The sequence below is a fragment of the Drosophila suzukii genome, chromosome 3 (assembly GCF_043229965.1).
Source record: "Drosophila suzukii chromosome 3, CBGP_Dsuzu_IsoJpt1.0, whole genome shotgun sequence".
Taxonomy (NCBI): Eukaryota; Metazoa; Arthropoda; class Insecta; order Diptera; family Drosophilidae; genus Drosophila; species Drosophila suzukii.
Window position 1 is genome coordinate 77555286 of NC_092082.1, and position 26694 is coordinate 77581979.

Below are 26694 nucleotides of genomic sequence, written 5' to 3' on the forward strand. Positions count from 1 at the left end.
TAGACCCATTTCAAGTATTGGTTTAGCAAGGGTTAAATCCATAGTGATTTAATTTAATTAAACAAATATATTTATAAATATTTGTACCTAATAATTGTTATAATATATCTCTCTTTTATATGTTTTATCTAACCCTTTTTTAAACATTACGGATTGAAAACTGTCATATGTTGAATGAACGCTTAAGCAGCCACATTAAAGTGGACTCGGTGGCATTAGATGACCTGGACATCTTTATCCTGTGCCGGTGCCAATGCTTTTCTTCTGTCGTCCTTATCCTCTTTGCATTCCCGCTTTATCTAAGCTCAGCTTTGGCATTGTTAATGCCAACACATTTTCACATTTTTACCCACTTGGAAATTTACGTATTTCCCAACGCACCAGACATTGGAGTCCCCAACCATTGGAGTCTCCACCCATCTGATGTCACGGCATTTCTACTTTCCTGCACTTTAGTGAGCGCACAAATCCGCATCCGCACTAGAAACGGAAAAAAGAGGGATTTTATCTTTTAGTCGCTTGTTGCTTTTGGCTCCTTGAAGTCGCCGTGCGGACATTTCCGGCTGGAGAAATACGTATGCTCGAGGATTCGTCCTGACACGGACTTATCTCTGGTCCAGATTTATGCCGGAGCCAAACAATTCAGCTGCTGATTGTGGGAATTAACAGCTCCGTTACTATGCAACATTAATTTATGGCTTAAACAGCGTGCAAAAACAGTTTGGACATGATTGAATTTATTCGAAACTTTCGGAGGCCGCAAGTGCTGGCACGCCCATTAAGAATCGAATAGTCTTTTCTCCTTTTTTGTAGGCGACTACTGGATGGGATTCCCCCGTTTTTTCACCCAACACCATCGTTGCCAAGTCATCTGCACTGATTTCCATGGCAAATTTCAGCTTTCGTACCATTCATTCATTTCCATCGCCGAACAATGGATCCAAAAAAAGAAACCGAAAGTGGGAAAAAGTGTCTGCATTGAGACAATTTTAATGAAATTTCAAATTGCCACTCGCCTTCTGTCTAGATCTCAGGATGCTTTCGTCTCCTCTTCGTTTTGTCAATGCTACAGGCGGTCGTTCTGGTTTTCTTGGGAAAATATTTTGAAACTCTGTAAGTCTGTTAAAAAAGCTAGTAGCAGAAATCGAAATAAGAATAAATTATTGTTCAATTATTATTTATTGAATTCATAAATCATTTATCTATTAAAACAATCTTTATTTCATACAATACCGTTGAAAGTTATTAAATAAAAAATTTTATAAATTCCAATCAGTATATAAGTATATAAAAACATTTTTTAACCATTCAAATGCGGCTGAAAATAGTATTAAATGATCGTATTATAAAAAAAAGCCATTTCATTAAATCATATATAAATTGGAATCGGAATAGGAGAGTGTGAATATCAGAATCGGTTCCGTGCGTCCTTTCTTCTCCGGCTCAGTAGATGGCTTTGCATGTTGGACACAAGTCTACTGAAGTCGCCTCGTTCAGGGTCTCTTTTGTGCCGCTGTGACAGCTGCTCATTTCACGCTTGGTAATTTCAATGAATTTTGCGGGGATCCAGCAGGACATGCCACGCCAACAAGGACCCCGGCACGCTATCCACTTATTTGTATGCCGCTCATTAATTAAATTTGCTCATTTATATTGAATACGCTTAGTTCGAATAGTTTTTCTTAGGTTGGTATAGATAGCGTTGAAGTAAAGTAAAAAAAAATCCATTTAAAAAATACAATAAGGTCGCTTCTTTCCTATATTGTTCCCTATTTATTATCGGTACCGAATAGCCCTTAACTACTGACAACTTCGAGAATGAATACAAAGTTATTAATGTTTCAAACCAACAAATGTAGTTATATTATTATTTGCATCAATACATGGTAAAAGAGACGGTACTACAAATTTGGAAACAAACAATTTAGCAACGTTAAAAAGTCTTGTCCAGGTCATGGTAACTATGGCTCCCATGTTTCCCATCTATCCTATCTCAGCATATCTGCGTAACGAACTGGCAGATAGGCAAAGAAACTCTTGAGCATGGAGGAGTTTCTGACCAGGTGGGGACTCAGGGCCTGCCAGCAGATGCGGGTGAGGGTCAGGATTCTGTCGTTGAGTGGCATTCGGTAGTTGGCCTTTATCTTCTTGGCATGCGCCTCCAGGCGGGCAAAGTCGTCGAAGGTGTCCTGGGCCGAGAATCCTTCACGCTTCACACTTGGGGCATTGGTCAGTTGGTTCTCGACGCGCAGGAAGGTGCTCAGCCCTTTTTGGATCACCTTGCTGATCTCCTCGTGGCTGTAGGTCTTTCCATACCGCCGTTTTATCCATTCCTGCATCACAAAGGATTTGTGGGAGTTTGGAAAAGCGGCGAAGACGCAACGTGGATCCCGTCGCAGCATGGTAAATCCATCTTTCAGAAGGCGTTCCATTAATTTCTTGTTATTAGGATCAAATTTCTTGATGTCCTTGGCCCATTCCAGCTCATTCTGGACACCACCGCCGCAGATAGGGGAAGGTTCTTCCTTCACGGGCTCATCGGAATCATATAGTTTTTCCGATTTTATGGAAGACTGGGTGCGTCGACGGGGCTGAGGGAGAATAACCGAATTAGTTGGCCTTTCGGATTTTATAGACTCCTGATTCCGTTGATGGGCCTCCAGGGAGCCAAACCACATGTTCTGGGCACACTCCACAATGGCAGCCACCACTTGAGCTTTGGGATCCACCCGTTCGTTGTACTCATCCTCGGTGGAGGGGCAACTCTGATCTCTCAGGGTTCGTATGGCCTGGCTGCGTATCACATCCTTGGGTGAGGGATTATGGTCCTGGGGGGCCATCTCGTGGTAATGGAACACAAAGGGCTTGTGCCGATGGGGTCCCACAAAGAAGCGACCTGGTTTGGAAGGCTTCTCACAGGGCGATGGTGGCTTCACATCACCGACCTTTGTCTGCGTCATGATCACCCTGCGCGGACGTTTGACATGTCCAAGAATAGATGGTGGACAGTTGGCCAGCTTCTTCTCCTCGGGCAGGGGCAAAGGACATTGGATGTCATCATCTGGATCTGAGACGCGTACTGTGCTCAAACGACTCACGGTATCCTTGCCGCTGATCACATGGACACCCAGATTCGGCTTGGTACTGAGTCGCCCGATGTCCGCCTCCTGGTAGAGGTACTTCACCTTGTCCGCTTGGACAGTGGTGGGCACCTTGCCCACCGAACACAGCTGATCGTGATCCTCCAATAAAACGACATCCGTGTGATGTCGTTGGCGAAGTCGTTGCCATCGCAAGGTGTACATCTCAATGTCCCTTTCCAGTTGAGCCACCAAGCGTTTTTTGAGGGCATCATCCTGGCGAGAAGTCACGTCCACCAGGGCCAGACATTGTTTGTGTGCCCTGACCACTGCGGCATCTTTGACCAGCTGCTCCTGTCGCCTTGCCTCCTTGTGGAACTCGCACATGGGCATTGTCTCGTCCTCCGCCTGCGAGGAGGCATCTATCTTGCACCAGTAGTCACCCATGATGTCACCCACCATCTTGAAGAGCATCCGCTTCACCGGCTGGAACTTGTACTTGGCAAACCAGCGGCTTTCTTCGTTAACTTTATAGTTGGGCCTTTCGCCAGCGGGCCAGAAGGGAAAGGTGACCACCAGGCGGGGTCTTTTAGAGGAGAACTTGGCACCACTCGTGGGCATTTTGGGTTTGGGCAGGGGCGTAAAATAGGGCGATCGGACACTACGGAGATCCGAGACCCGCCTGGTCGGCAAGGAGATTGAGGTGGTGGTCGCCGGTGGAGCGATAGACTTTGTCCTCTTCAGCCGCTCCACTCCCGGTGGCAGGATGCGGTCCAGTTCGCGCATCGTCATCTCCAAGTCCAGATAGGTAATGGCCGACATCAGTATTCTTTCGCTGTAGGCGAAACCAGCTCCTTTGTAGCATGCCTCCAGAAGAAAGTAGAGAAAGGCCAAATCGCTGCCCCGGCAAACACCTAACAACTTTCGCAGCATCCGCACCTTAACCATGGGAGTGACTCCCAAACGATTCAGGCAGAACTGGGTGCGGTACACAGTCGCCTCGGCATGATCGTCCCGGATGGAGAACTCCAAAGCGAGAATGGCCTGCACCTGAAAGTCGGACAGATTGGTGAACCATGTGGCCCCCACCTGCGCTGGCATGTCCCGCATGTTTTACTTCTTTAATAAATAATGTTTAAATATTTTTATGTTTTAAAGGCTTGGTAAAATCACTTAAAATTTTGATTGATGCTGTGTATGTTAAGGCTTAAGGTTTAGTAAAAACTGGACTATGCCATTGTTCTGGTTACATGAAGTCGGTTTTCAACGCCAACTTCTCGTTTTTAGTGCCCAAAAATTGCCTATTTATTATAGCCCCAACTTTAAGGTTAAAGTCCTCAAAATGTTTACTTTCATAGAAGAACCAAAGGAAATACTTAAGAGTCTGCCATACATTTTAAATAACTTCAATAAAAAAATCAGCAACTGATGAATACACTTTCGCATCCATCTCTCAACCCTTCCACACTCAATTGACACGCCCCACACTTATCGGCGATGATTGAGGCAATTGCATCGTTATCTGAGACTGCATTGAAAAGCCATTAATTTGCCACCTTCCATCAGGCAACAGGTGGAATCCCGTGTTGTTGCCTCCGGCATTGCTTTTCTTTTTTTTAGCCACCATACAATACCATACCACACCGTACCATATCGTACCCATTTCCCGTCCTGACAACTGACAATGATGGATTAGCTTATCAGAACGGGTCGGGACATTCATTTGCTCTTTGTTTCACAGTTCATGGCAGGACTCACACCACCGCTCCCATGGGAACTAATAACTTTATCCGTCATCAGAGCGAAATATAATAGAGTAATTTTCTGTGTGACGCGCCAGGATAATTGGCTGGTCTTGGACTCGGACTTGACCATATGTCGCTGCACTTGCAATCAGATAAACTGCGGCAGGAGGGCAGGAGGTGTGGAGGTCCACTCCGCAGACTGTTGAGGTCACCAGAAGAATGGGCAAATCACATAAATTACTTTATGATGGCGCTGGGGCCATGAATCTGGTGAGAGAGGAAAAACTTTCTTTTGGACCGGCACATGTGGTCACGGAAGGCAGAAAAAAAATAAATAAAAGAGTGGCAACTTCCAGACTGCCGCAAGGAAGCAACAAAAGTCATTTCGAAGTTATTACCCTTCCTACCCCAACCCCAGAAACCCCTATATATATATAGAGAGTTAAAGCCTGGTCAGTCAGTTGCCGTTTGTTTGTCGCTTCATAAAAAATAGCAAAGAAGGCGAGAAAACAAAAGTTTTCCTCCTTTTGCTCTACGAACTTTTGTCAGCCTCGCTCTGTGATAAAGTTTTCCCCTTTCTATTTTATTTTTTGGCCAATTTTTATTTGTGACTAACCATTCACAGAGTTTTGCTTTTTTTGCTGCTGCCGAAATAAGTTTGCAATTCAAGGAACTTGCATGAAAAATGCAATTTCAAATAAAATTTAAGTTTTTCAGTTACCCCTGCTGGCGCAATATGCAAATGATTAAATTTGAAAATATTAACCTCTGGGGGGCTTGAACAAAAGTGGAAAGAAGTAAGTGGATTGTTTCGTTTAAATTGGGTTGGACCCAAAATAAGATACTTTTGAAATAACATTCAATCATTCAATCTAGGGTCGAACAAAAAAATTCATTGTTATGAAGAAACAATATGCAGTCCAATATGAGAAGAGTGAAAAGATGGAGCCTTCCCCAGATGCGGGTAGAGTTTGAAGGACCTTCGAGATTACTTCTTAACTTATTTCGTTACAGATAAGGGCAATCTGATGATTGAGAAGTTAGCCGTGTTTTTATCCTGGTTTTGTGTAGTGATATTTTTCCCTTTCTCGATATGCTGTGGCCTATATGTGGTTAGGGAGTTTAAGAGGATTGTGGTATTCCGATTGGGTCGTCTCAGGTGAAGTTCCTAACTTCTCTAATGCACGATCTATGATCTCAATTCCACTTTTAGAGGTTGCTCAGGTCCAGGTCTGGTATTTCTGCTTCCCTGCATCGACTCGTTCAGAACGGTGGATATTCGTACGTGTGTTATTGATTCCGATCCCCAGGATATGCTTACCAAGGACTCAGTGACGATAACGGTGAATGTAGCTGTGTACCACTACGTGTTCAACCCCATCGACTGGTTTATCAAGGTGGACGATGGAAATGATGCCATAAAAAGAATTTCCCAGGTCACTCTGCGTAGCATTGTCGGATCCAAGAAACTGCACGAAATATTGACCTCCAGGGAGCAACTATCGCAGGAAATCCAGGATGCCTTGGCCGGGATCACCACTCGTTGGGGAGCTCGGGTTACGCGAGTGGGCCTGTAAGATAACCCCTCTTCTGTAATTGACCCCTAATTCTGGTAACGTGTTCGGTAGGTTGGAAATCATCATACCAAGTAGTTTGGAGCGCTCCCTGGCAGCCGAAGCGAAGGCATCAAGGGAAGCACGAGCCAAGATCATTTTGGCCGAGGGTGAAGCCAAAGCTTCACAGGCCCTAAAAGAATGCTCTGATGTGATGTCCACGAACCAAATTACCCTACAAGTAATATCTTGATATTTATTATTTGTAAGGATTCCAACAATCCTAACTTTGTTTATCAAACATAGTTGAGGCATCTGCAGATTCTCTCATCAATGGCAAAAGAACGTAGGGTAAATGTCATTTTCCCCATTCCCTTGGAAATAATGGAACCATTTCAGGATGGGAAGGAGTCGTCGAATGCAGCCCAAGACGACGATGATGGAGGGGATAAGTATGAGCAATCTGATAAGCTGAACTTATACTCACCAAAAGTCTACATCATCGGTCCACCACCGGTTGCGTTCCCCGATCCCAATCCCAATCCCAATCCCCATCCCGAACCTGAACCTGAACCTGAACCTGAACTCGATCCCAAATCAGGTACTGATAATGGGTTAAGGTCTTCTGACCATAGGGGATACCAAGAGGCAAGTCCCAAAGAAGCAACTAATAGGGAGAACGTAGATGAGACCAGACCTGGCCGATCTTGGCAGTGGCCACCATTCTTCAGACCCTCGCGAAGACCTGATAACAGCGAACAACCATCTGGCAGTCGAAGAGCTCCCATTGAAGATGACCAACGACCTGCCAGCAGAGGAACTAATCTAACTGATGGAATCGAACCTTATCCACTTTTGACTAAGCCTCCAGCCCGATCCAGTTCGCCCTCTACAAAGCAATCTTCTATTCCCATTCCTCCTCGTCCTGATCCCCCGGCACTTCCTCCGGTTCCATCTCATCCGACGCTTCCTCCCATTCCACCCCATCCAACTCTACCTCCCCTCCCAGATCGACCCACACCTCCTCCAAAATCTACTTCCTCAACTGAAGAAAAAGATCCAAAAGTAACGAAGCCCGACAAAAATTATTATTTTTAGGTAATGCCTATAAAAATATATGTGGGAACTATGTTTTAAGTAAACTAAAATAAATGTACGTCATGAATTTTATTTCAATGTCAGTTTCATATGTGAACTTTTTAACAAGAACGCTACCATTTTTTTAATTGTGAATCAAAAATAATACAGGTATATAAAAATGTCCAACGTCAAAGAAGTATGCAATGCTGGAGATGAATTTAAATGGAATTCAGAAGGAAGCAACCTTAAAGAACCGAAGAATCAAATGATTACTTCCCAGGAATGCATGCAGCTGAAAAGAGATCTGGAGTCCGCCGATAGTCAGGATGAGTTCGAAGTTAGTCCCATGATCCTTTGTCTGATGTTAACCTTTCTGCTTTTTGTGATCGGCTTCTGGATCTGGCTGATATCGGGAAGCTGCCTTTTTGCCCAACCCGAGGAGGTTGAGAAAAAAGACGAGAAAAGACAACGTTTTTCCGGGGGTTCAACTCCGAGTTCCAAATCTCCAAATGTTCGTTTTGTGGATGAACCTAATCACAACAAAGCTTCTTCGACTAGCAGACTCCAAAAAGGCAGCTCCAATATCTCGCCAAGAATCAATATGACCCCGCTATTTTGGAAAAGTAGTCCCATGGGCGTTTGTCGCGATATTTCTTACGAAGAAGGCAACCAAGGCATTTTTAAGGCTAACTACTGTACTTTAATGCAATTGCCAGAAACATCGCCAATTTTAGTTCATACAGCCGCAGAAACTGAGTCGGGAGCTATTACAGAAACCATATCGGTATCATCAATACAGAGGGGCACAAAATCTTCCCCCACTTGCAGCGGTCTAAGAACCTCAGGGTTAAGGAATAATAGGGGACTGGACGTACCGTCTATTCAAGCTGTAGCTGGTTCACCATTAAACTATGACAGTATGCCCCCGAACATTGGGAGGGAAAGCTCTTCACCCAAAAGGAAGTACACTATAAAGTGGGCCAATTTAATGAGGCGCGGTCGAAAGAATCTCTCCGAAACTTAAGGTCCTCAGTAAATTTATATTTATTTGTTAAATGGGTGAAATGTTAGTTGTTTTGATAAAAAAATATAATTCAACAATTATTAAAACTGATCATCTTATATTGTATATAATTCCAGTTTACAAATTTAATTTAAAAACACTATTATATAACACTCATATTATATTTAAAATTGTATTGTATTTACTTTATAAGATCCAAAATATAGTAAGGATCTTCAACATTTATGAGATCACAAAGATTTGACTGAAATCTTTTATACCATAATGTTTCAGTATGACAACTATTAGATGTCATTTTAGGTAACATATTAAAAGAACTTCAGCAAGCCAAAGAAAAATAATAAAACAAAAAGTGTTTCTCGAAAATATTCATCTTTCAAGTAATAAGAATGAATCCAGCGTGCAGGATGAACCTGGAAAGCAGGGAGTGCCAGGATTGGATGAACGAGGTGTGTGCCCACTGTGCCCACCTGCTGCCCAGTTCGGAGGAGGCGGAGCTCTGGGACAAATGGTGGTCGGATGAGTTGCCCGCTCCCTTCAAGACCCGGGTTAATCTAATGTCCGCCTACGACTGCCACAAGCTGCGCAAGGAGGTGGCACGCCAGGTGATGGCCCACGGGGATGGTGAGTGGTACGAGGACGTGGGCAATCCAGTCTCCTGGACCGTTGCCCATCTGATCCTCATGATCCTGGTGATGGCTTCTGCTGTGATAGCCATGATATTTGCCTTGAAAATGTTATACGATGGAATGAGACGATGGTCAAGGGGAGTCAAATGTCCACCAAAAGAGGTGATGCGCGCGAAGAAAACTCCGCCACCTACTCCTCCTCCTGCTCCGGCTGATGTGGAGACCCCCGTCCAGAAAAATCCCTGCAAGCCCACTAAGCAGCCCAAATCCTTTATCTCCTTCGGCCGGAGCAGCGACCCACGTACTCGTTTTGGCCCTTACAAGAACCAGAAGCTAGTCAAGACCGCCTCCATGCCGGAATGCCAGCTGGAGGAGTTCAAACCCAGCAAGTCCAATTCCAAGACCAAGTCAAAATCAAATCCAACACCCCGAACGGATGAGCAAAGCGACCAGCACGTCGAACGGCAATCGGCGAAAAACAAATCGGCCACAAAATAACCGTCCTGGGAGCCTGAGTTCTGGCCAAAAAAATCGAAAACAAATTCGAAGGCTGTCGGAGCTGTGCTCAATCGCGGATAAGATTTATGAAATGTGTTCCGCCCCGATTTGTTCTCTTTTTCCTGGTTCGCTTCTGGGCGTTTTCGGTTTCCTTTTTTACGTAGCCGTGCAGCGGCGAAACACAAAAACAAATAAATATTCAGATGGTGGCACAGTGTTCCAAAACTAGACTAAAAATGCTATGAAATAACTTCCCACATATGTTTTTTAAATTATTAAAATAATAAATAAGAAGTATACATTTTAAAAAATGATGGCCGACTTAAAGTCTTCAGAGATTTAATGTACTTTTATCTATTTCACTTTCATAAAAATGTTCATGTAATGACAATAACCAAAAAAGATGTATACCTAAATCAATTAAATATTCGAAGGTAATGAACCATTTTTAACTTTAAACGAACCAAAGATGATATGATACGATATGATCATTTACCTATATTCTCTTTTTTCAATCATGTTTTCCCCATGTTAGAATTACAGAAAATACTTTTGATTAGCTTAATCCCACTATGGGAAAGCTCTTTCGGTGGCGGTTTCGGGATCGGGATCGGGATTCGGACCCAAAAACATGCATGCCCGTACATTTGGCCCGTATGACCTCAGAGAAGTGGCTGGCCAAGTGTTGTTCCTGGCAGCGTATCAACATTTTGCCTATAAATACGGCGGATGTCGTTAATCTCAAATGCGAGCAATTTTTAAAAATGCATGGGGTATTGTTTATCGCACGGATGGGTGGATGTTTCGGAGGTCGTAGTTCGGGGTTCGGGGTTGTCCGCACGAAGAGAATGAGTGAGTGTCAGAGTGCATGAGATGGGCAATAAAAAAACAATTGCATTAAATTTCAATTGAATGCACACTCAAATGGAAATTGTTGCAAACAATTTAGACAAAATGCATTTGAATTTACGGTATGTCTAAATGATGGCTCAAATTATGGCTGTCAGTCGAGATTTATATGCCATTTTCCGCCGCTGCGCCGGCATTTGTTTTTTATTTAATGAATTTATTTGCGGATTGGGCATGGCAATCGAATCGTATATATTCCGAAGCTGGTGTGTCGCAGCAGGCGTGGCACTTAAATCACGGCCGCAACTGTAGCGAAATAAAAAAAACTTTTACAATTCTGTATGTTTGTTTGGATTGTTTGTTCGTTTGTTTGTTATGTTGGTCGGTACTTTTAATTCATTCCCTGCAGCTGCCGACCTAGAGGGAAAAATAAAGAAGAGATCGCAGGATGGAGGATGGAGGATGGAGGATGGGGAGCGGCGACCCTTGGCTGACTTTGATTTATTTGTTGGTCCCGTCGAGCTATCCAAATGGAATTAAAAGTTTAACAGCTTTGCAATGCGCTTTAGTGCTTTAAAAACGCATTGATTGCTATTGACAAATTGATTTTCTTTCCGGCCCGAATGCCAGTTTCAGTTCGATTGGATTCAATTCGATGCGATTCGATACGATTCGGGTGCATTAACAAAAGGGCCCTGCGACATTATGACAGACTGTCGTCGTAAATCAGCAGCCGCAGACCACAAACGAGTTGAGGCCCCTGTTTCTGGTCGTGTCAACCCTTCTGATTCCACTTTAAACGTTTCGAGAGTCAGACATTTAATTTAACCAAACAATTTAATACATAGGTGTGTGCTACTTGAAGTTCACATACACATATTGGCCATAATTAAACTTCAATGTCCATGCCAATCGAATGCAATATTTGCTACTTCTTGACTCAAATTAGAATTCGATTTGCTGGCCGCTTGTCTAGGAAATTTATTTATCGTATCAATCACCAGGCCATTTGATTGAGGTTCGTTCACAAATTATTTACCCACATTGATTTGTCCCTTTGGGTTTGCTTTGAAACATAGCCACTTTGTTTGCCCCCTGCTTTGAACTGAAATTGATGAAGCAATGTTTTTGATCCTGTGCTGCATACTTTGCTGCGTCTCCTATTGTGGGTTCCGACCAGAGTCCTGACTCCGGAGTGCCAGTTGCTCCTCCAGTTCCTCCAGTTGCTCCGCCATGTGGCATTCGAAAGCAGGAAGGCACACATCCATTTCACAGACCGCCGACAACTGGCGGTTCGGGGGGTTTCGGGTTTGCTGGTGGCTCGACTGGCTGGGCAGGCATATTAGAATTTGATAAATGTGCAGCAGGAAACCAGGGCGAAATGCACTGGGATATACGTTCCACTGGGAGAAAATCCTGTGGCCCAAGCCCGTGATGAGTGACCATTGTTTGATTGTGGTTAGGACAACAACTTGGTTGCCTCCTGACAGGATTCAAAATAAAGGTTACTAAATCAAACGTAATAACACAATTAATTTGGAAACTAAATGGACGTCGGGGTGCTGAAAACTATATAATCCAGAGAAGCATGTTTAAACATGCAGACTTGCTGAATTAGTTCCCGGTGCAGCTTTATTATGAAGTTAAAGGTATTGATTTATCCATTCACCAAGCGGAGGCAAAAAATATTGAAAAAATATGCATATTTAGAACATGATCCGATATTGATAAATTTATTACCATAAAAACAAACACGTTAAATATTTTTGTTCCAAGGGGTAGGCAGAATTTTCATCAAAAAAATTGTAATCAAAAAAAGGAAAAGAAAAAGTAAACACTTCTAATTTTGGTTTGAACTAATAAAAAAAGTGTTCTGTGTCTTAAGAAAACAAATGTTATTAAACTAAAATTACTCTAGAAATAGCGTTTAACTTAATTTTCCATCCTTTTGGGAAGACAGCTGGCTTTTAAGGATTTTACCAGTGTAATGCAGCCCGATTTCAGGGTTCAGCTTCATTCTTTACACGATTTAACTCGTTGATTTTGCGGCTTACACTCATTAAGCCAGCCTGGAACCCGTTGCCATTGTTTGTACATGAGTTGAAAGCAGCAGAGGATGGAAATGGAAAAAGCTGCTAGCCGAGCCTGGACAATCACCAGGGTTCTAGCCCTCTTACTTTGGCCATTTAAGCAAGCTGCACCAGGGCTCTTTGTTTGATTGAGACTCGTAGTTGGTCTTCGCCACGGAGTTGCACACTCGCATGTGGTTGCTCATACGCCCCATAAGCCCGCGCCATCTGAGACCACATATCCCCCATATCGCTAAAGATGTGGCCTGCATGTCGGCGCTGATTTTTCTTCTCGGTCTAGGACTTGATTTATTTCCATGGCCTTGCACCGCCTGCAATCCACAGCTGGGCCATTGTTACATTTCAAGAACTCAAACAAAGTATTAAATCGCACAAAAGCGATATGGAAAATATTAATAATACGCCTGGCCAATGGCCAACGATTCTTTAGCCCCAGTCTCGGAATTTACGATGGCCCGTCGCTGATTTATTCCGCCCACGGATGCGCCCCCTCGATTTGACCTCATTACACATTCAGGGGTCAGCCGCGGCGGTTTTAAAGAGTTCGCTTATCGATGTGGGTCTGTGGATTTTTGTACTAATTTTCTTTCAAGTTTATCGCTGGCTGACATAAATAATACTGCATTATTCAAAAGGTATTGCCAGTCATCACCAGAGCTGTGTTAGTATCAATTCAGATCGCATAATATGGCAATCGACATGCGAACAATCGGTAAATATGAATTTTAGATTTGATTGAATTTGAATTACATGTGGCTCTTGATGAGGAGATAAACACACAATTTTACAAGGCGTATTATCAGATACTTGGATTACATTAAAATATGCAGGGGATATTGGTGTTTGCCTCAGCTACAATCAATTAAATTCAGTGTGAAAATTCTTTAAGCAAAAATAATAATTTCTTACTCAAAAAAAAAGAACTGTCTAAATTTAACAATTAATTTTTGTATGTATTTCGTTAAGCAAGCTTGTCAAGCGTTCATAATATTTTTATGAATGGTAAATTTAAATTTCGCATGAACGGATTTACAGCTTTGAAGTCGATTATACTTCAACTCCAGAAAATGGACTAAAATGTTTGCCATGTTTTCTATAGTTTGTCATGTAAACAAGCCAATTAAGGAAAAGTTCATAAAATAGACTGGTTTGGCAACAATAAGCTTTGTATTGCTCTATAATTTAAAATTTACTCTTTAAATTATTGGCAGCTTTTAAGATTGCACTCGAATACATCATACAACACACAAGGCAAAAGGTGGCTTTATGCACTGTTAATTATTTGAATCGTTGATTGAATGAGCTCACTTAAAATAATTGTTAATTAAATGGATTTTATGCAAAGTCATGCGGCTTTTGTAAACTTTAGTTTGACATTATAAATCCACGATGAGCGAGCGGGCCACAGAGAATAATTAAACAATTTAATGATGGTTAATAACAAGTCTATGTGACAGCCTTAACCTCAATTGTGGAGCTTCGAGGGAGACGACCTTTTTGATTATGTGCAAATCAGTTTTCACAGCAAATTAGGCAGCCACACATTATAACTTTGACAGACAGGTCCGACCCCCAAGGGCGTCCTCGACCGCAGAACCACCGCCTCGTCAAGTCAAGCAAACCTCCCCCCCTTTCACCGATTCACCGTTTTTCGTAGACAGTGGAAAGTAGAAAGTTCGCCCGGAGGCTCTTAAAAGTACACATGTAGCATATGTATGAGGAGCATCCAAAGTTTTAAAGCAGCTGCCGCCGAAGGAGAACGGGGTAATCCTCGAACCATCTACTCGCCCATAAAGCCCCTCACAAAAGTCACACAGAGGCCATCGTGGTAAAAAAAGAAGAACTTTTCGCGGCCACAGGAGCATGAAAGAGCCAAGAAAATTCAAACAAAAGTGCAACCAACTTTGGGGCCAAACCGTTGCCACTCCCTTTTATTTTCGCACCGCCCGCAGGAAAAGTTTCATTTTTTGTCATTACTTTTTCCATTCGAAAGACATTTAAGCACTTGCCGTGTAATTTATCTGATGGCAGACAAGTGTGCAATCAATAATAAAAGGATATAAAATATTAAAAAACAACGTAATGACTCAACAAAAATGTAAGACACAGATGAATGGAATTTTCAAACGAGTTTAACGAACACGACATAATTTTGTGTGCTACTTTTAGGTGGCCTTCAATAACTTTTATCAAATGGTAAAAGGAAAAACTTTTAAAAAGTATCTCTCCAGTCTAACATTCAAATGGTACACACCGAAACATCAATATTTTCTTTAAAATTTTTAAGCTGAATCCTGTAAAACAGTTTAAATGTCTGATTTTATTCTAAGAGTTTATTTTTGTGGGGGAAACCATCAAAAACAAGAAAATAAAATACATCTGTTTGTTTTTCAGAAAGCAAATATTTATGAGATTATACATTTTTATTTCAGAGGGTTTTCTTTAGAGGAGATCTGATCTCCGAGATCAGTAATATAATTAATATCGAATAACAATGTAGATTGTCTTTTAATAAAAAATTATTTTTATCAATGCAAAATTCTATATTTGTAATAAAAGTCTAGGTCTTATCCTGAGTATATTTCTCCGGTCACATCTCTTTGATTGCCTTATGATGTAACCAGCATCCTACGACTGGGAATGGTTTGTTTCAAATTTTGCCATTTGCAACTAAGGATTCGGGCGTATTTCGTTTCATTTCCATTCCCAAAATGGCATTTATGAGGGGATTTTCGGGTCGGCAAACTGTTGAATGCTATTCCCACTCTGAAATGCGCATGACTGTTCCCATTTCCGTTCACTGTTAACCGCTTCGACCTGCAAAAACTGTTCCCAGTTTTTAGAAACACCAATTTGAATGCTCAGGATTAAGTAAACAAAGAAGAATAAAAGTAATTAGCTTTACAAAATATTAAAAAGAAAATAATATATATATTGATTAAATTAAAGTAACGCAATTTTACTTTATGTAAGTCATAAGTACCAACAGTTTTTTGGGCACCCAAATTACAAGTTCCTATAAATTATATGATTATTTAGTTAGGAAAGATATACTTATAAAGTTAAGTTTAATATTATAGTGCATACCTTACCTTTATACCGTAAAGGGTCTTTTATTTAGGTCATAATCCTAATTAATTTTCTATGTAAAATATCAATGCAAAAATTATGTGCTACGATTTGCCAGGTCCTTTCAGCTCATTTTCAACTCTCACGTTTTTGTCCCTGATTGAAGTTTAAACTTAGGTGCTTTGAAGCAAATGAAGTCATTTGTTGAGTAAGTAGGTCAAGTATTTTGATATTTCCCCCAATATATAATTGTTCCTGCCACTCAACTAATTAAATGAAGACAATTTTCTTTGTGCACTCACCTCGAGTCGACTCACCTGTCGTCCACATGGGCACCCAAACACACTCGCAGCCACTTTCACTCGCACTTGGGAGTGCTATAATATGACCATGAAAGCTGTGCCACCCATGACAATGAGATGCGATGAGAACTCCCCCAGGTTATGTTCATAGGGCGGGCGGACGATGGCGGGATCGTTCTGTTGAAGGCGTCTAATCTCATTCATTTTGAATAAGACCGGCTCCAACGTATTTAGCCTGAGTACTTGTGTCAACACAATTCAAGACGGTTTCAAATTAAAAGGCCGTGTAATATGCCCCTCTTTGGACTGTTTTTGTTTTGGTTTCTCTTATTTTTTGCTGGGTGCTACTTGGTTTGCGCCTAGGCAACTGTCAATAGTCTCGGAGGCTGCCATCGGGACAAATTGCCTCGGGCTGACATCAGCAACTTTTTGAGAAAGTGAAAGTAATTAAAAAAGTTTAGCTGAACGGATTTTCAAAAATATCCAATTGCTTAGCCACACCAAATGCAAGTCTCTCAACTTAAGATACAGAGGATGAGAAAGGCGAGAAGTGAGTAATTTTCTATAATGAGCATTTAATTTAATTAGTACAAATTCAAATTCATTTAAATTTCATTTTTCCAGTTAAAATGTTTAGTTTTAAAAATGTTACTAAAGGTTTGCAAAAGTATATCCCAAATAATACCTTAATACAGAAACTAACAATATTAATTATAAATGGCATAATTTTAATTAAAATTCTTTAATAAAAACAATTGAGAATCCTTATAAAACTATTCGAAATATTCGATAACTCAATTGTTTATATTTTTTGAGAGGTTTCGTTTTTGTTACAAATTATATTTCAATAATACATCCCAAGGACACGGACATCCCATAAGATACCAATATTTATATTTTTATATATAATTAGCTCCTCCAGCTGGCTCTTTAAGAAAAGTTAAATTCAGCTCGGATGTATGGGTTTGGGGCATATTGACTTTATGCAGACTGGAAATTGGCTACGTGACTTGACAATACGAAGAAATGACGGCGGCGAGCGCCACGATGCTGATGATGATGATGGTCCTGATGGGGGACGATGCCAAGAGCCGCATGAAATGCAAATTTGGTAACATTAAGAGTGAGAGTGGAGAGAAAGTGGAGAAAGCAGTCCAGAGGCATGGCGAATAGCACGAGGACGACAGAGTAAAGAAACAAGTTGTTGGCTTAATTTCGTCACAGGCAGCTTGTTTTCATTAACTGGCCATCGAGGAGCTTTTGACTTCGTTCCGCTGCTCGTTAGGCGTATGAGCAATCGATTAAGAATAATGGCCCATGGATTCACAGTTGCAGCTGAGAGCCATCAACAATAAGTGTTTAGTCACTTTTCAAGTCGCCGTTTAAAGTGAGGGGTGAGTTTTGGAATGTTGGGGGCCAAAATAGTAGGGGATCATTCTCACGGTCTAAAATAACAGAATAAAGGTACACTACTGTTTAACAGATAGCGAAATGTTTTCCTACCTTCCTAGATGATAATTTTCTTCAGAATTTACTTCTAGACTATTAAGTAAGTTTTCATTTAATATGGTAAATAAAATTGTTTAATAATCCGAATGAAATTTCTTGAAAACGTTTCGTTATTGGGTTAACAAAAAAAGACTGTCCCTTGTTAAACCTAATTTTAATTTAAAGATTATAATCAGATCAGAAATAGTTATTATTTCAGTAATAAAAAGCTTGCAAATAGTCCCAAACTACAAAGTATGTAAAAGTGCCAACGACTTTGACTGATGATTCTTAAAAGCGAACCAGATTGATTTTTAATTCCTTCCCATTTAACGAGCAAATGGCGAATGAAGCTGCATCTAGAACTGCAGTACGAGATACACTCTTTGATCCTTCGTCGTTATGCACGCCACACACATTTATATGCACAACAGGAAGTTGATTATTAAGTGCGTTCGCGAGTTGCTTCTCTTAATGCCTTTTGCTGCAGTTTCGCACTCCTGCCGCATCCTTGTTGGTCCTTGTTGTTGCTTGTGTCCGTCCCTCTTGCGCACGTGTGTGCCCGCCTGTCGGCAAATTTCTTTATTGCGCTTTTATTTATCTGTCGGTGCCAGTTTCAACTTCGTTTACCGCTTCAATTTATCGGCTGGCTATGAGGATGATTCACTGTCCATAATGGGAGCGCGTTTCCACCTCTCTTAGTCCGGACCTCAAAAGCCAGAATATCTTGCTGCAGGCAACACTGAACTAATGAATAAAGTACCTGCCAACCAATGAATGTTTTAAAAGTTTCATAAAATAATGTAATACAGATCTTCTTTAAATACGCAAGAATTTTTCTGATTTTAAAGGAAGGCTTTTTCAACGCTATTTAAAATCTTTTTAAAATATTTTAACTGTAGTGATTTTATTAAAAATGATTTTTAAATACCCTAGACCAGTAATAAAATATCATAAAGCAGGTTTCAAACAACAACGGGTTACAACAATAAACATTTGTTAAATTGATAACCGGGTATTTTAATGTGACGCGTTAAAAACAATAGATACATAATAAAAAGTTCGGATTTATAAAATCAATAGTAAAGTAAATTAAGATAAGAACTTCTTTTGAATTTGAAGCCTTTGCTAATACTACAATTTTGTTAGAATTCTGTTGATGTTACTATCTATAGCCAATAAATACAAAAGCCATAAGCTCATATCAACAAGGACATTCTTATTTTCCGCACAGTAATTGGGATAACTTAAATAGCTAGAAAGCTGCGCCGGAAATCGATGTCGCACGAGTTGCGATAGCGTCCAATCTTCCGGTTGCTCATTTGCCGGAAGCGGCGCATGGCCTCATGGATCTCCGGCACACTGATGGGCTTGACCACCTCCATGCCGCGACCCTGGGTGACCTCGGGACAGACATGCATCATGGCCGGACTGCCGCCGGCGGAGGTCACTCGGCTGTAGGGCTCGGTCACGCGGTTGCCAGAGTTCAGGCGCGTCAGAATCGAATAGTCCACAATGGCGGCAATGGTCTCGTGCGCCAAATAGGCCAGGATGTTCATCGTGGGCGTGGGGATGCGAAGGTCGGCGGGCAGATCCAAAAAGCGCCGGAACTTGTTCTTGATCTTCTCGCCGTGGCGGCAGTAAAAGGAGGTCTTGCGTGCCTCGTTGAACTCCAGATACTGCTGGCCCGTCAAGATCTGCGAAATGCGATCGGCGCGGAACAGCCGCCGCATGCGATCCTCGTCGTGCAGCTCGTGCACATCGATGGCTAGCTCCTCGTCTTCCTCCTGCTGCTCCAAGTCATCCATAAAGTCCTGCGGCCTGCCCGTGCGGATGCTGAGAAACCGCTTGAGTATGCGCATATCCTTGAGATGCTTTCGCATGCGGGCTATCTTCACCGGATGGTTGCGCATCAGGAACTCGAAGTCCGCCTGCGAGGGGCAAGGATTCTGCTTTCGCCGCATGGCAACCAGGGAGGCCTCGTTGAAGATGCCTCGCAGCTGCTGCTGCAGGATCTGCTCCACCAGCTTGACGCTGGCCGTTCTCGGCTGGTCGCTGTCGCCAAAGCTCCGCATGATGTCCGCAATTTCCGTAAGAAGTGAGACGGGCGCATCATCCGGAATCTGTTGGTTCGACGCGTTGCTGCCACTGGCCCCGCCGGCTGCATTCTGTCCTGGCATGTTCACCTGCTGCTGTGGCGACGGGTTCTGCGGAATGGTGCCACTCTGCAGCAGGATCACCTGGCGCTGCTGCACATGAAGTGGCTTGATGTCCTCCGTGGTTTGCAGTTGCGGAGTGCTGGGCGCCGAGGGCGGGGCAGGTCCAACCATTATCGGCGACGAAGCCAGCTCGTTGGACCCTCCAACGCAAACCGAGCTCTGGCGCATCACCCGCTTGGCATTGTAGTTCATTTTGTTTTACAAAGAATGTAAACAAAGACACCTCTTTAATCGCGACAGCTGATGAGCGGAGAATAGAGAAATCCAGGCGTGCCAGAGATGGACTATCGGTAGAGTGAGCGATAGTAGTTCCATTTTTGGAAGGTGACAAACCTTTTGATCGGAATTGAATATACAAATTCAATAAATAAAGTAAGTAATCCTATAAAACAATAAAAGTGATTTAAGAGCTTGACCAGATTGCAAACTTCAATACTAATTATTAGAGTATTCGTTCATTTAATTAGGCATCTTTTTATCAGCTGCTCTATACACCTAATGAACACTCTCTTTTATATATAGTTCTCCAATAAACTGAAAAATCTTGTCATGTACAGCTTCGAAGAACGACCTTTGAATTTGCCAGCATAATTTCATTAAAATGGAGGCCTATAAATTAAATTAAAAGTTTATGCCAGAAAGAATATAATTTTTATTTTGTAAACGTTTTTTTCATGATCATTTTTTAACTACCCTTGAACCACCTTCCTACTATCGTGCATGATGAAGCTATCGGTTTAGCTCAGTTTGCTCCGGAACCAGTCGCTCCGCTCTAGTCTACGCACCACCATTTTTGTTTGCGGATGATAACTAGCAAAGTGAAAGACAACAAATCGGATTAAACAGCCTTAAGATGTTCAACGGGATGGTGAGAACCATCCGCGACAGCGTCGTGGGCACCTACCCGTCCTGCCACGTGTCCTCGCGGCTGGAGGAGCGCCGGGCCAAGCAGAGGGCGGTGCGCCAGGAGCGCAGGAGGAAACCGGACAAGCCGGACGACTTCGTCACCTACGAGGACTCGGGCAGCGACGAGGAGACGCCCCAACAGCAGGAGGAGGTGCTCAACACGTCCTACAACCTCTGCGACTACCTGCGCAGCCGGGAGAGCGGCCTCCGGGATGTGGGTATACCGTCTGCAGTTCCACCATTTGCTTTGCTAACATGAACTTTGTCCCACCTTTGTCTGCAGCGGCGCAGCGTCAATGTGGAGTACACCAGTCGCTATGTGCTGACCCACGACATGCTGCGCGAGACGCAGATCAGCCTGGGCTACATCAACAAGGTCTTTTGCTCCAAGTGGCTGAGTAGCCGACAAGTGGTCTTCGGGACCAAGTGCAATAAACTGCTCGTCTACGATGTCAATATGCGGCGGGTGGATGCCATACCCACGTTGTCCAATAGCCGGGCAAACCATCCGGAGGTTCAGGGTGGTCTGCACGCTATCGAGCTGTCGCCCAGCCGCTCCTTCCTAGCCACCGGAGCGCGGAACTCCTCCGACATCGCAGTATATCGCCTGCCCACGCTGGATCCTGTGTGTGTGGGCGAGGGAGGCCACCGCGATCTGATAATGGGCATGTGCTGGCTGGATGACCAGTTTCTGGTCTCCGGGTCGAAGGACTCGCGTATGGCTCTGTGGCGCATCAACGAGGATCACATGGAGTTCCCGGACGGTGGCGAGGAGGCGTGTCCCACCTTTGCCACAATCCATCCGCTCAGCGTTAAGGAAGTTCGCACTGCCCAGAGGGTGAGTTTGGTAATGAACTTCAATCATGAGATTACTTTAATAACATAACTCTTCGCAGATTCGCTCCCTTTGCTTCAACAAGGAGTTCAAGGAGATCGCCGCCCTCTCACTAAACGGATACATTCACATCTTCAACGCGGAGACCTTCAAGCAGACGCTCTCCCGCAAGCTGCCAAACTGCCAGGACAATGTGAGCATCGCCTACCATAGCGACGGTCTGTACGCCGTGGGATGCCGTTCCTATACCATTCTGCTGGACGCGCGGACGCTCCAGACCATTAAGAAGATCACCTCCCGGTATAGTGGCTGCGGAATCCGGGCCACATCCTTCGAGGGCAACCTCCTAACCGTTGGCACGGGTCTGGGGATGTTGCTGTTCTATGACATCCGCGCCGGAAAATATCTGGAAAGCAGTGTGAATGCCTCGCGCACCGTGGCACTAAAGTGCAGCAAGGGTATTGTGGTAAGTGAAGATGTTACGGTATGGTTCTCATACCAACGATATCGTCCGTTCTTAAAAGAATACCCATTCACGTTGTTGTTTTGTGTCTGTTGCAGTACCCAGAGGATGAGATGGATGGCTTTCAGCAGGTGAAATACGTGCCCGCCATCTACACTCACTGCTACGACAGCACCAGGATGCGACTCTTCGCAGCGGGCGGACCACTGCCAGCCACTTTGGTGGGCAACTATGCGGGCGTTTGGCAATAGATTAGCAAAGGATGCGATCCGGGCTCCCATTACTGATTAGTCTTTAAGTAGTTATTCGACTTGTGATCTTTAATCTTCTGGGGCATTTCGATTCAAATCGTTCACCTGCATATGTATTCCGCCAAGTCCGAAGTTTTAAAATTTAATTCGGTTACTCAATTTTGGTTTTAATAAACTTTACGTTAGGTTTATGTTAATGATATTTAATATATTGTGTGAACAATATACACCGTTCATAAGTGTAAATGTATGCATAATTACCGATCCTATTTATATATAGTACATACAATACAAATAATGGAATACTAATTTATAGACAATGCAGCTGATTTATAGTCTGATCTATATGGTAATAGAATTTCAAATTAAAGAAACAATTGAAAAATTAATTTCTTTTAAATACGCAGGGGGGTTTCGGTCTTCAACGCGTATATTCCCAAGAGTGCTGTATAGGGCGCTCAACACAACGGATGTGAACATATATAAGGGTGTACAAAGTACGGTGTGCCAAACAGCAACGAGCAATTTTAAAATACATTAATATAAAAGGAAATTGTACAAGATTTACAGAATGCTATGCAACTGTCCAATGACTGGCGACTATTCACATTCAACAATACCAATAATTATGTATACTTTATGATGACAGCTAGTTGTTGTTATTGGGGCTGCCTCCACCACTCCACGCTGTCAGAAATCCCGTCCAGCTGCGACTGCTGCCATCTGGAGACACTAAAAGAAAAATAAATGAAGGAATATTATAGAGGTATGCATAACGGCAAGGTAAAGCTAATGGTTACCTTTCTGTCCTTTGGCAACACAATTGAGCATATCCATCTCGTTGCGACTCAGACGGAGGATGGTATTCAGCACGGGAACCAAACGCTGGCGCTCATCCACATTATTTAGTGTAAGGAACTGCAAGATATAAAATATGTTTACAAAAACATTTAAAAATTTAGTAGACACCTTTCAGAAAGAGCAACATATCAAACATTTCATTAAACAGTTTCTAAAGGTGTTAATAAAACGCATTCCCACCTTTAAGAAGACGTTCTTCAAGTACTCTGAGTTGTGCATGTGCTGCTCCCGCTCCTCGGAACGTTCTTGGCGGCGCAATTCCTCCTTGAGCATGTCGTTCATCTGGGTCAGTTTAGCCAGATCCTGTTCGTTCTCAGCCAACAGGGAAGTCAAGTGTTTGACCCGACTCTCCTGTATGCTCAGGCGTTCCTTAGTGGCCTGGAGTTGGGCAGCCTGGACGGAAAAATCACCGCGAGCGGCCAGTTCCGCTTCTTCATCCTCCTGCTGAGAGATGCTACGCCCGAAATTAGTGATGGTAGTTACAGTGTCGCTGGTTATTTGGTTCATGGAAGCATTGAGCAGCTCGTCGAGCGGCATAAAGTCGTGGGAACGCCTTGAGGCAGTGGAAATCTTTCGCTGAGCGGCCAGTTGCGCCAGGGAGGCATCGCCAACATGGTTTTCCAAACCAGATTCGTGGTCCATAAGCAAGTAATCAATCTTTGCTTGCTCTGGACTGGGCTCTCCGCTCGCAGCGGACGCTGCACTATGCTGTGACACGTTAATCTGCTTCTGCTCCGCCTCCTCCAGCTGTTCTTGCACCTGCTTTAATTGCAACTGGTGCCCGGCGTCCAGTTGATCAACTTGCTGGCGATGCTGTTTCATCAGGTCGTGTTGGAATTGCAATTGGCGTTGGTTTTCCAGAGACAGCAGGTCGTTTTGCTGGCGCAGTTCGTCCACCAGTGACATCAGCTCTTTGCTGCGTTTCTGCAGATCAGCGTTGTCCTGTCGTAATGCCTCTAGCTGACTGTCCATCTGGGCCAACCGAGCAGCTCTTCCATCGTTGCTGGCCCGCAGGTTGCGTTCACTCTCCCGAAGCCCAACCAACTCTTCTTCCAACTCCTGCTCTCGGTTTGAACCCTTACTTTGGTTTTTGCGTAACACAGACTGGGCCTTCAGCTTGTACTCGGTGTACTCCACTCGGAGATCTTCCTGGGCCCGTTCGGCACTCCGGAGCGCCGTCTCCAATCGCTTTTCTTCTGCCAGATGCATCTCAAGCTCTTCTGTTCGAGCGGTCAGTTGCTGGGTGGCTGTGCTTAGCCTGGATTCGTACTTTTGGGCGCTTTCTGCCAGTTGAAGACGCAATTGCTCCGCCTCCAGTTTGGCCTTTTCAACGCCCTGCTCCAAGTCCTTAGACTTAGTGAGAGCCTGTTGCTTGCTGTGAACAGCGTCCTTGACCTGGACTTGCATGCGATCGATCTGTTCCTTTAGCTCTAGAGAATGAGCAGCCTCTCCGTTTTTGGCCTGCTCCAGAATGGCAATTTCCTTTCGCAGCTGGACAATGGTGTTCTCCTTGCTGGACAGGGATTCTCTGACGCTTTCCAGTTCGGTAGTCTTGGCCGCCAGTTTGGCACTAACTTCTGTCAGAGACTTTTCCGCAGCCTCGATCTCCAGGTTCAGGACACTCGAATGCTTTACTTTCTCCTTGGACTTCAGCTTCTGGTTCTCAGCTCTGGCAGCATTAAGATCCTGTTGCAATTGGACCTGGGCCAACTTGACAGCCTCCAACTCTTGCTTCAAGGCCCCGCCCTGTTCCATTTCCTTCAGTTGCTGCGTCTGGTCCTGTAACTTCTTTTTAAGCTTGGCAGCTATGGTTCTCAGTTTGTTGTACTTCTCCTCGTAGCCCTCCTCCACTTCACGCAGGCGGCTTAGTTCCTCTGCTCGCGATATCGTAGATGTGGACAAGACATCACTCTGGGCATCAGCATTCGCCTGTTCCAGTTCCTCAACACGACTCTGGAGTTGTTTTATCTTCTGTAACTTCTCCTGCGCCGCCTGCTGACTGCCCGAGAGTTGGGCCCCCAAATCCCGCTGACGCTTGACCTCTGCTTCGTGTTGCTCTTGAAGGCGGGAGATGGCATCACCGCGTCCCTTTAGCGCCTCGTTCAATTCACGCATCTCGGTCAGCAACTCACCATGCTCCTGCTCCTTGAGGTGGAAGCGCGAGAGTAAATCCTCGTTGTGTTGGCGCAGTTCTATGCATACGGCCTCCAGATCCTCTAGTTTCCTCTGTTGATTATTGCGCTCCTTTTCGATGACTTGGACGAGGTTTTGCATTTGATTAAGTTTGGCCTGGAAAAGGCACACCTTTAAGTTGCTAGAATGGTTCTTGATTTCCTGTTGCTCCCTCTTTACAACAGCTAATTGTTGTAGTTCCTGATTTTGCTGCTCCTTTACGGTGGCCGCCAACTGTTCGATAGCGGTAAACTTCTTTAGAAGACGCTGCACATCCACTTTGCTTCTCTGCTGCTCCTGCGTCTGCTTCACCAATTTGGCCAAACGGTCCAGTTCTTGAATTCTCTGCAGCAATCGTTTGCGGTCAATTCCAGTGTCGTTGTTGCAACGGTTATTGTCTGATTTTTCAGTGTCTTGCTTCAGTTTTTCGTTCTCGGCCTGTAGGGACGTCAACTTTCCGCACAAGAGCTGCGAGGCCTTGATGATCTCCACCTGCCATTTGGACACGGAGGCGGCGTACTCGTGCTGCGTCTCCAGGAGTACGCATTTGCATTCCTTAAGGCCCTTCAGCTTGCGGTGGACCTCAATGAAGCGATCCTTTAGGGAGTTGAACTTTTTGCGCTGCTCAGAGTTGAGTTCCTTGATGCTCTGATACTTTTGCTGCATCACAGTTGATTCCTCGGCCACCGCCACGAGCTGCTGGCGAAGGCTAGCGTTTTCTGCTTCCGCCTCCTTAATCTTAGCAATGTCAACCTCTAAGAGTTCCAGATTTTTGCGTTGCTCGTTGCCCAGGGCATTGACCTGCTGCATGGCCTTCTCCATGCGGTCCACATCGGCCAGGAGGACATCGTTCTCGTCACTCAACCGCCCCAGCTGGCGCTTCAGACTCTCGTTCTCGATCTCAAACTGTGCCAGCCGGTCGGCATCCTCCTTGGTCTTTCGCTTCAGGGTGTTCACTTGTTCGGTGAGTATGAGGTTCTTGTCAGTGAAGTCTTGGACCATCTCCTGCATGGCTGGCAGGCTGCTCTGCTTCTCCGCTGCCCGCTTGAGGGCCTCCTTGAGACGGTGATTCTCCTCGGTAAGTTCTGAAAATGCAAAATCGAGGTCAAGTCAATGGCTTCTGTTTTCTGGAACAATCCCTGGAAACCTTTACTTACCATCCTTCGCCTGCTTTGCTTTCTTGGCGATGTTGAGCAGGCCTTTGTATTTGCTGATGATTTCATCTTTGCTCAGAGACTCGATCGGATTCGTGTTCTTCTGCAAATGCAAATAGCAAAATGAGACGTCATCATCCATTTTGGTGACACCATCCTACTGACCTGGGTTTCCCTCGGTGATGCGGTGTCCATGTTACTTGCTAACTGCGTGTCCTTGCATTTAAGATAGTTTCAATCATTTAAGTCTCAGTTCCAACAGATTGGCGCTTTTCCTTTTAGCCAATAATCAAGATAATTGGGAAATGTTTTTGGACCCTAATTCAGTGCGAGTGAAGAAAACACTGGAGTGCCAAACAAACAGCTGATAGGGCTGACATGTCCGGCGAACTAGAGATGAGCTTCTTGACGTGAGAAGGTGGCGCA

At 43.9% G+C, this 26694-nt stretch overlaps 7 protein-coding genes across 10 annotated transcripts; 4 read left to right on the plus strand and 3 right to left on the minus strand.

Annotated features, from left to right (window-relative positions):
- Nucleotides 1–1837: 1837 nt before the first annotated feature.
- Nucleotides 1838–4302, minus strand: ssp5 (short spindle 5). Its single transcript, XM_017080406.4, has one exon. It carries the CDS (start codon nt 4188–4190, stop codon nt 1989–1991), a length of 2202 nt encoding a protein of 733 aa, XP_016935895.4. The 5' UTR covers nt 4191–4302; the 3' UTR covers nt 1838–1988.
- Nucleotides 4303–5361: 1059 nt separating this feature from the next.
- On the plus strand, nt 5362–7509 carry LOC108014332 (band 7 protein AGAP004871). Of its 4 annotated transcripts, XM_070996537.1 has the most exons (8): nt 5369–5622; nt 5702–5789; nt 5840–5984; nt 6039–6398; nt 6454–6619; nt 6685–6724; nt 6778–6830; nt 6980–7097. In XM_070996537.1, exons 2-7 carry the CDS (start codon nt 5726–5728, stop codon nt 6816–6818), a joined length of 816 nt encoding a protein of 271 aa, XP_070852638.1. In that variant the 5' UTR covers nt 5369–5622; nt 5702–5725; the 3' UTR covers nt 6819–6830; nt 6980–7097. The 4 variants fall into 4 exon arrangements, with proteins under 4 accessions (XP_070852639.1, XP_070852638.1, XP_070852637.1 ...); XM_070996538.1 differs by having other exon boundaries at nt 5362–5622; nt 6685–6932; nt 7029–7509; XM_070996536.1 differs by having other exon boundaries at nt 6685–6830; nt 6980–7107.
- Nucleotides 7510–7549: 40 nt separating this feature from the next.
- On the plus strand, nt 7550–8667 carry LOC118877812 (uncharacterized). Its single transcript, XM_065866456.2, has one exon. The coding sequence runs from the start codon at nt 7637–7639 to the stop codon at nt 8480–8482; it is 846 nt and encodes a 281-aa protein (XP_065722528.2). The 5' UTR covers nt 7550–7636; the 3' UTR covers nt 8483–8667.
- Nucleotides 8668–8802: 135 nt separating this feature from the next.
- LOC108019260 (uncharacterized) lies at nt 8803–9863 on the plus strand. Its single transcript, XM_017087061.4, has one exon. It carries the CDS (start codon nt 8872–8874, stop codon nt 9607–9609), a length of 738 nt encoding a protein of 245 aa, XP_016942550.4. The 5' UTR covers nt 8803–8871; the 3' UTR covers nt 9610–9863.
- Nucleotides 9864–18402: 8539 nt separating this feature from the next.
- Spt3 (Transcription initiation protein Spt3) lies at nt 18403–19891 on the minus strand. The gene has a single exon (XM_036817941.3). It carries the CDS (start codon nt 19816–19818, stop codon nt 18655–18657), a length of 1164 nt encoding a protein of 387 aa, XP_036673836.3. The 5' UTR covers nt 19819–19891; the 3' UTR covers nt 18403–18654.
- A 506-nt stretch (nt 19892–20397) lies between these two features.
- Nucleotides 20398–22466, plus strand: DCAF12 (DDB1 and CUL4 associated factor 12-like protein). Its single transcript, XM_017087101.4, has 4 exons — nt 20398–20746; nt 20816–21370; nt 21429–21833; nt 21929–22466. Exons 1-4 carry the CDS (start codon nt 20480–20482, stop codon nt 22079–22081), a joined length of 1380 nt encoding a protein of 459 aa, XP_016942590.3. The 5' UTR covers nt 20398–20479; the 3' UTR covers nt 22082–22466.
- Nucleotides 22264–26634, minus strand: GCC185 (GRIP and coiled-coil domain containing 185 kDa). Its single transcript, XM_065865283.2, has 5 exons — nt 26434–26634; nt 26272–26371; nt 23123–26199; nt 22882–22999; nt 22264–22813 (listed from the first exon to the last, which is right to left on the minus strand). The coding sequence occupies exons 1-5, from the start codon at nt 26461–26463 to the stop codon at nt 22731–22733; spliced, it is 3408 nt and encodes a 1135-aa protein (XP_065721355.2). The 5' UTR covers nt 26464–26634; the 3' UTR covers nt 22264–22730.
- Nucleotides 26635–26694: the final 60 nt, after the last annotated feature.

Excerpts from the sequence above, each read along its gene's own strand:
- LOC108019260 (XM_017087061.4), top strand. The coding sequence starts at position 8,872 with ATGAATCCAGCGTGCAGGATGAACCTGGAAAGCAGGGAGTGCCAGGAT.
- ssp5 (XM_017080406.4), bottom strand. The coding sequence starts at position 4,190 with ATGCGGGACATGCCAGCGCAGGTGGGGGCCACATGGTTCACCAATCTG.
- DCAF12 (XM_017087101.4), top strand. The coding sequence starts at position 20,480 with ATGTTCAACGGGATGGTGAGAACCATCCGCGACAGCGTCGTGGGCACC. Across the intron at positions 20,747-20,815 it reads GGGAGAGCGGCCTCCGGGAT|CGGCGCAGCGTCAATGTGGA; the intron begins GTGGGTATACCG and ends CTTTGTCTGCAG. Across the intron at positions 21,371-21,428 it reads AAGTTCGCACTGCCCAGAGG|ATTCGCTCCCTTTGCTTCAA; the intron begins GTGAGTTTGGTA and ends AACTCTTCGCAG.
- Spt3 (XM_036817941.3), bottom strand. The coding sequence starts at position 19,818 with ATGAACTACAATGCCAAGCGGGTGATGCGCCAGAGCTCGGTTTGCGTT.
- LOC118877812 (XM_065866456.2), top strand. The coding sequence starts at position 7,637 with ATGTCCAACGTCAAAGAAGTATGCAATGCTGGAGATGAATTTAAATGG.
- GCC185 (XM_065865283.2), bottom strand. The coding sequence starts at position 26,463 with ATGGACACCGCATCACCGAGGGAAACCCAG. Across the intron at positions 26,200-26,271 it reads AGCAAAGCAGGCGAAGGATG|AACTTACCGAGGAGAATCAC; the intron begins GTAAGTAAAGGT and ends TTGCATTTTCAG. Across the intron at positions 23,000-23,122 it reads TGAAGAACGTCTTCTTAAAG|TTCCTTACACTAAATAATGT; the intron begins GTGGGAATGCGT and ends TATATCTTGCAG.
- LOC108014332 (XM_070996538.1), top strand. The coding sequence starts at position 5,726 with ATGAAGAAACAATATGCAGTCCAATATGAGAAGAGTGAAAAGATGGAG. Across the intron at positions 6,620-6,684 it reads CGAACCAAATTACCCTACAA|TTGAGGCATCTGCAGATTCT; the intron begins GTAATATCTTGA and ends TATCAAACATAG. Across the intron at positions 6,933-7,028 it reads AATCCCAATCCCAATCCCCA|AAGTCCCAAAGAAGCAACTA; the intron begins TCCCGAACCTGA and ends ATACCAAGAGGC.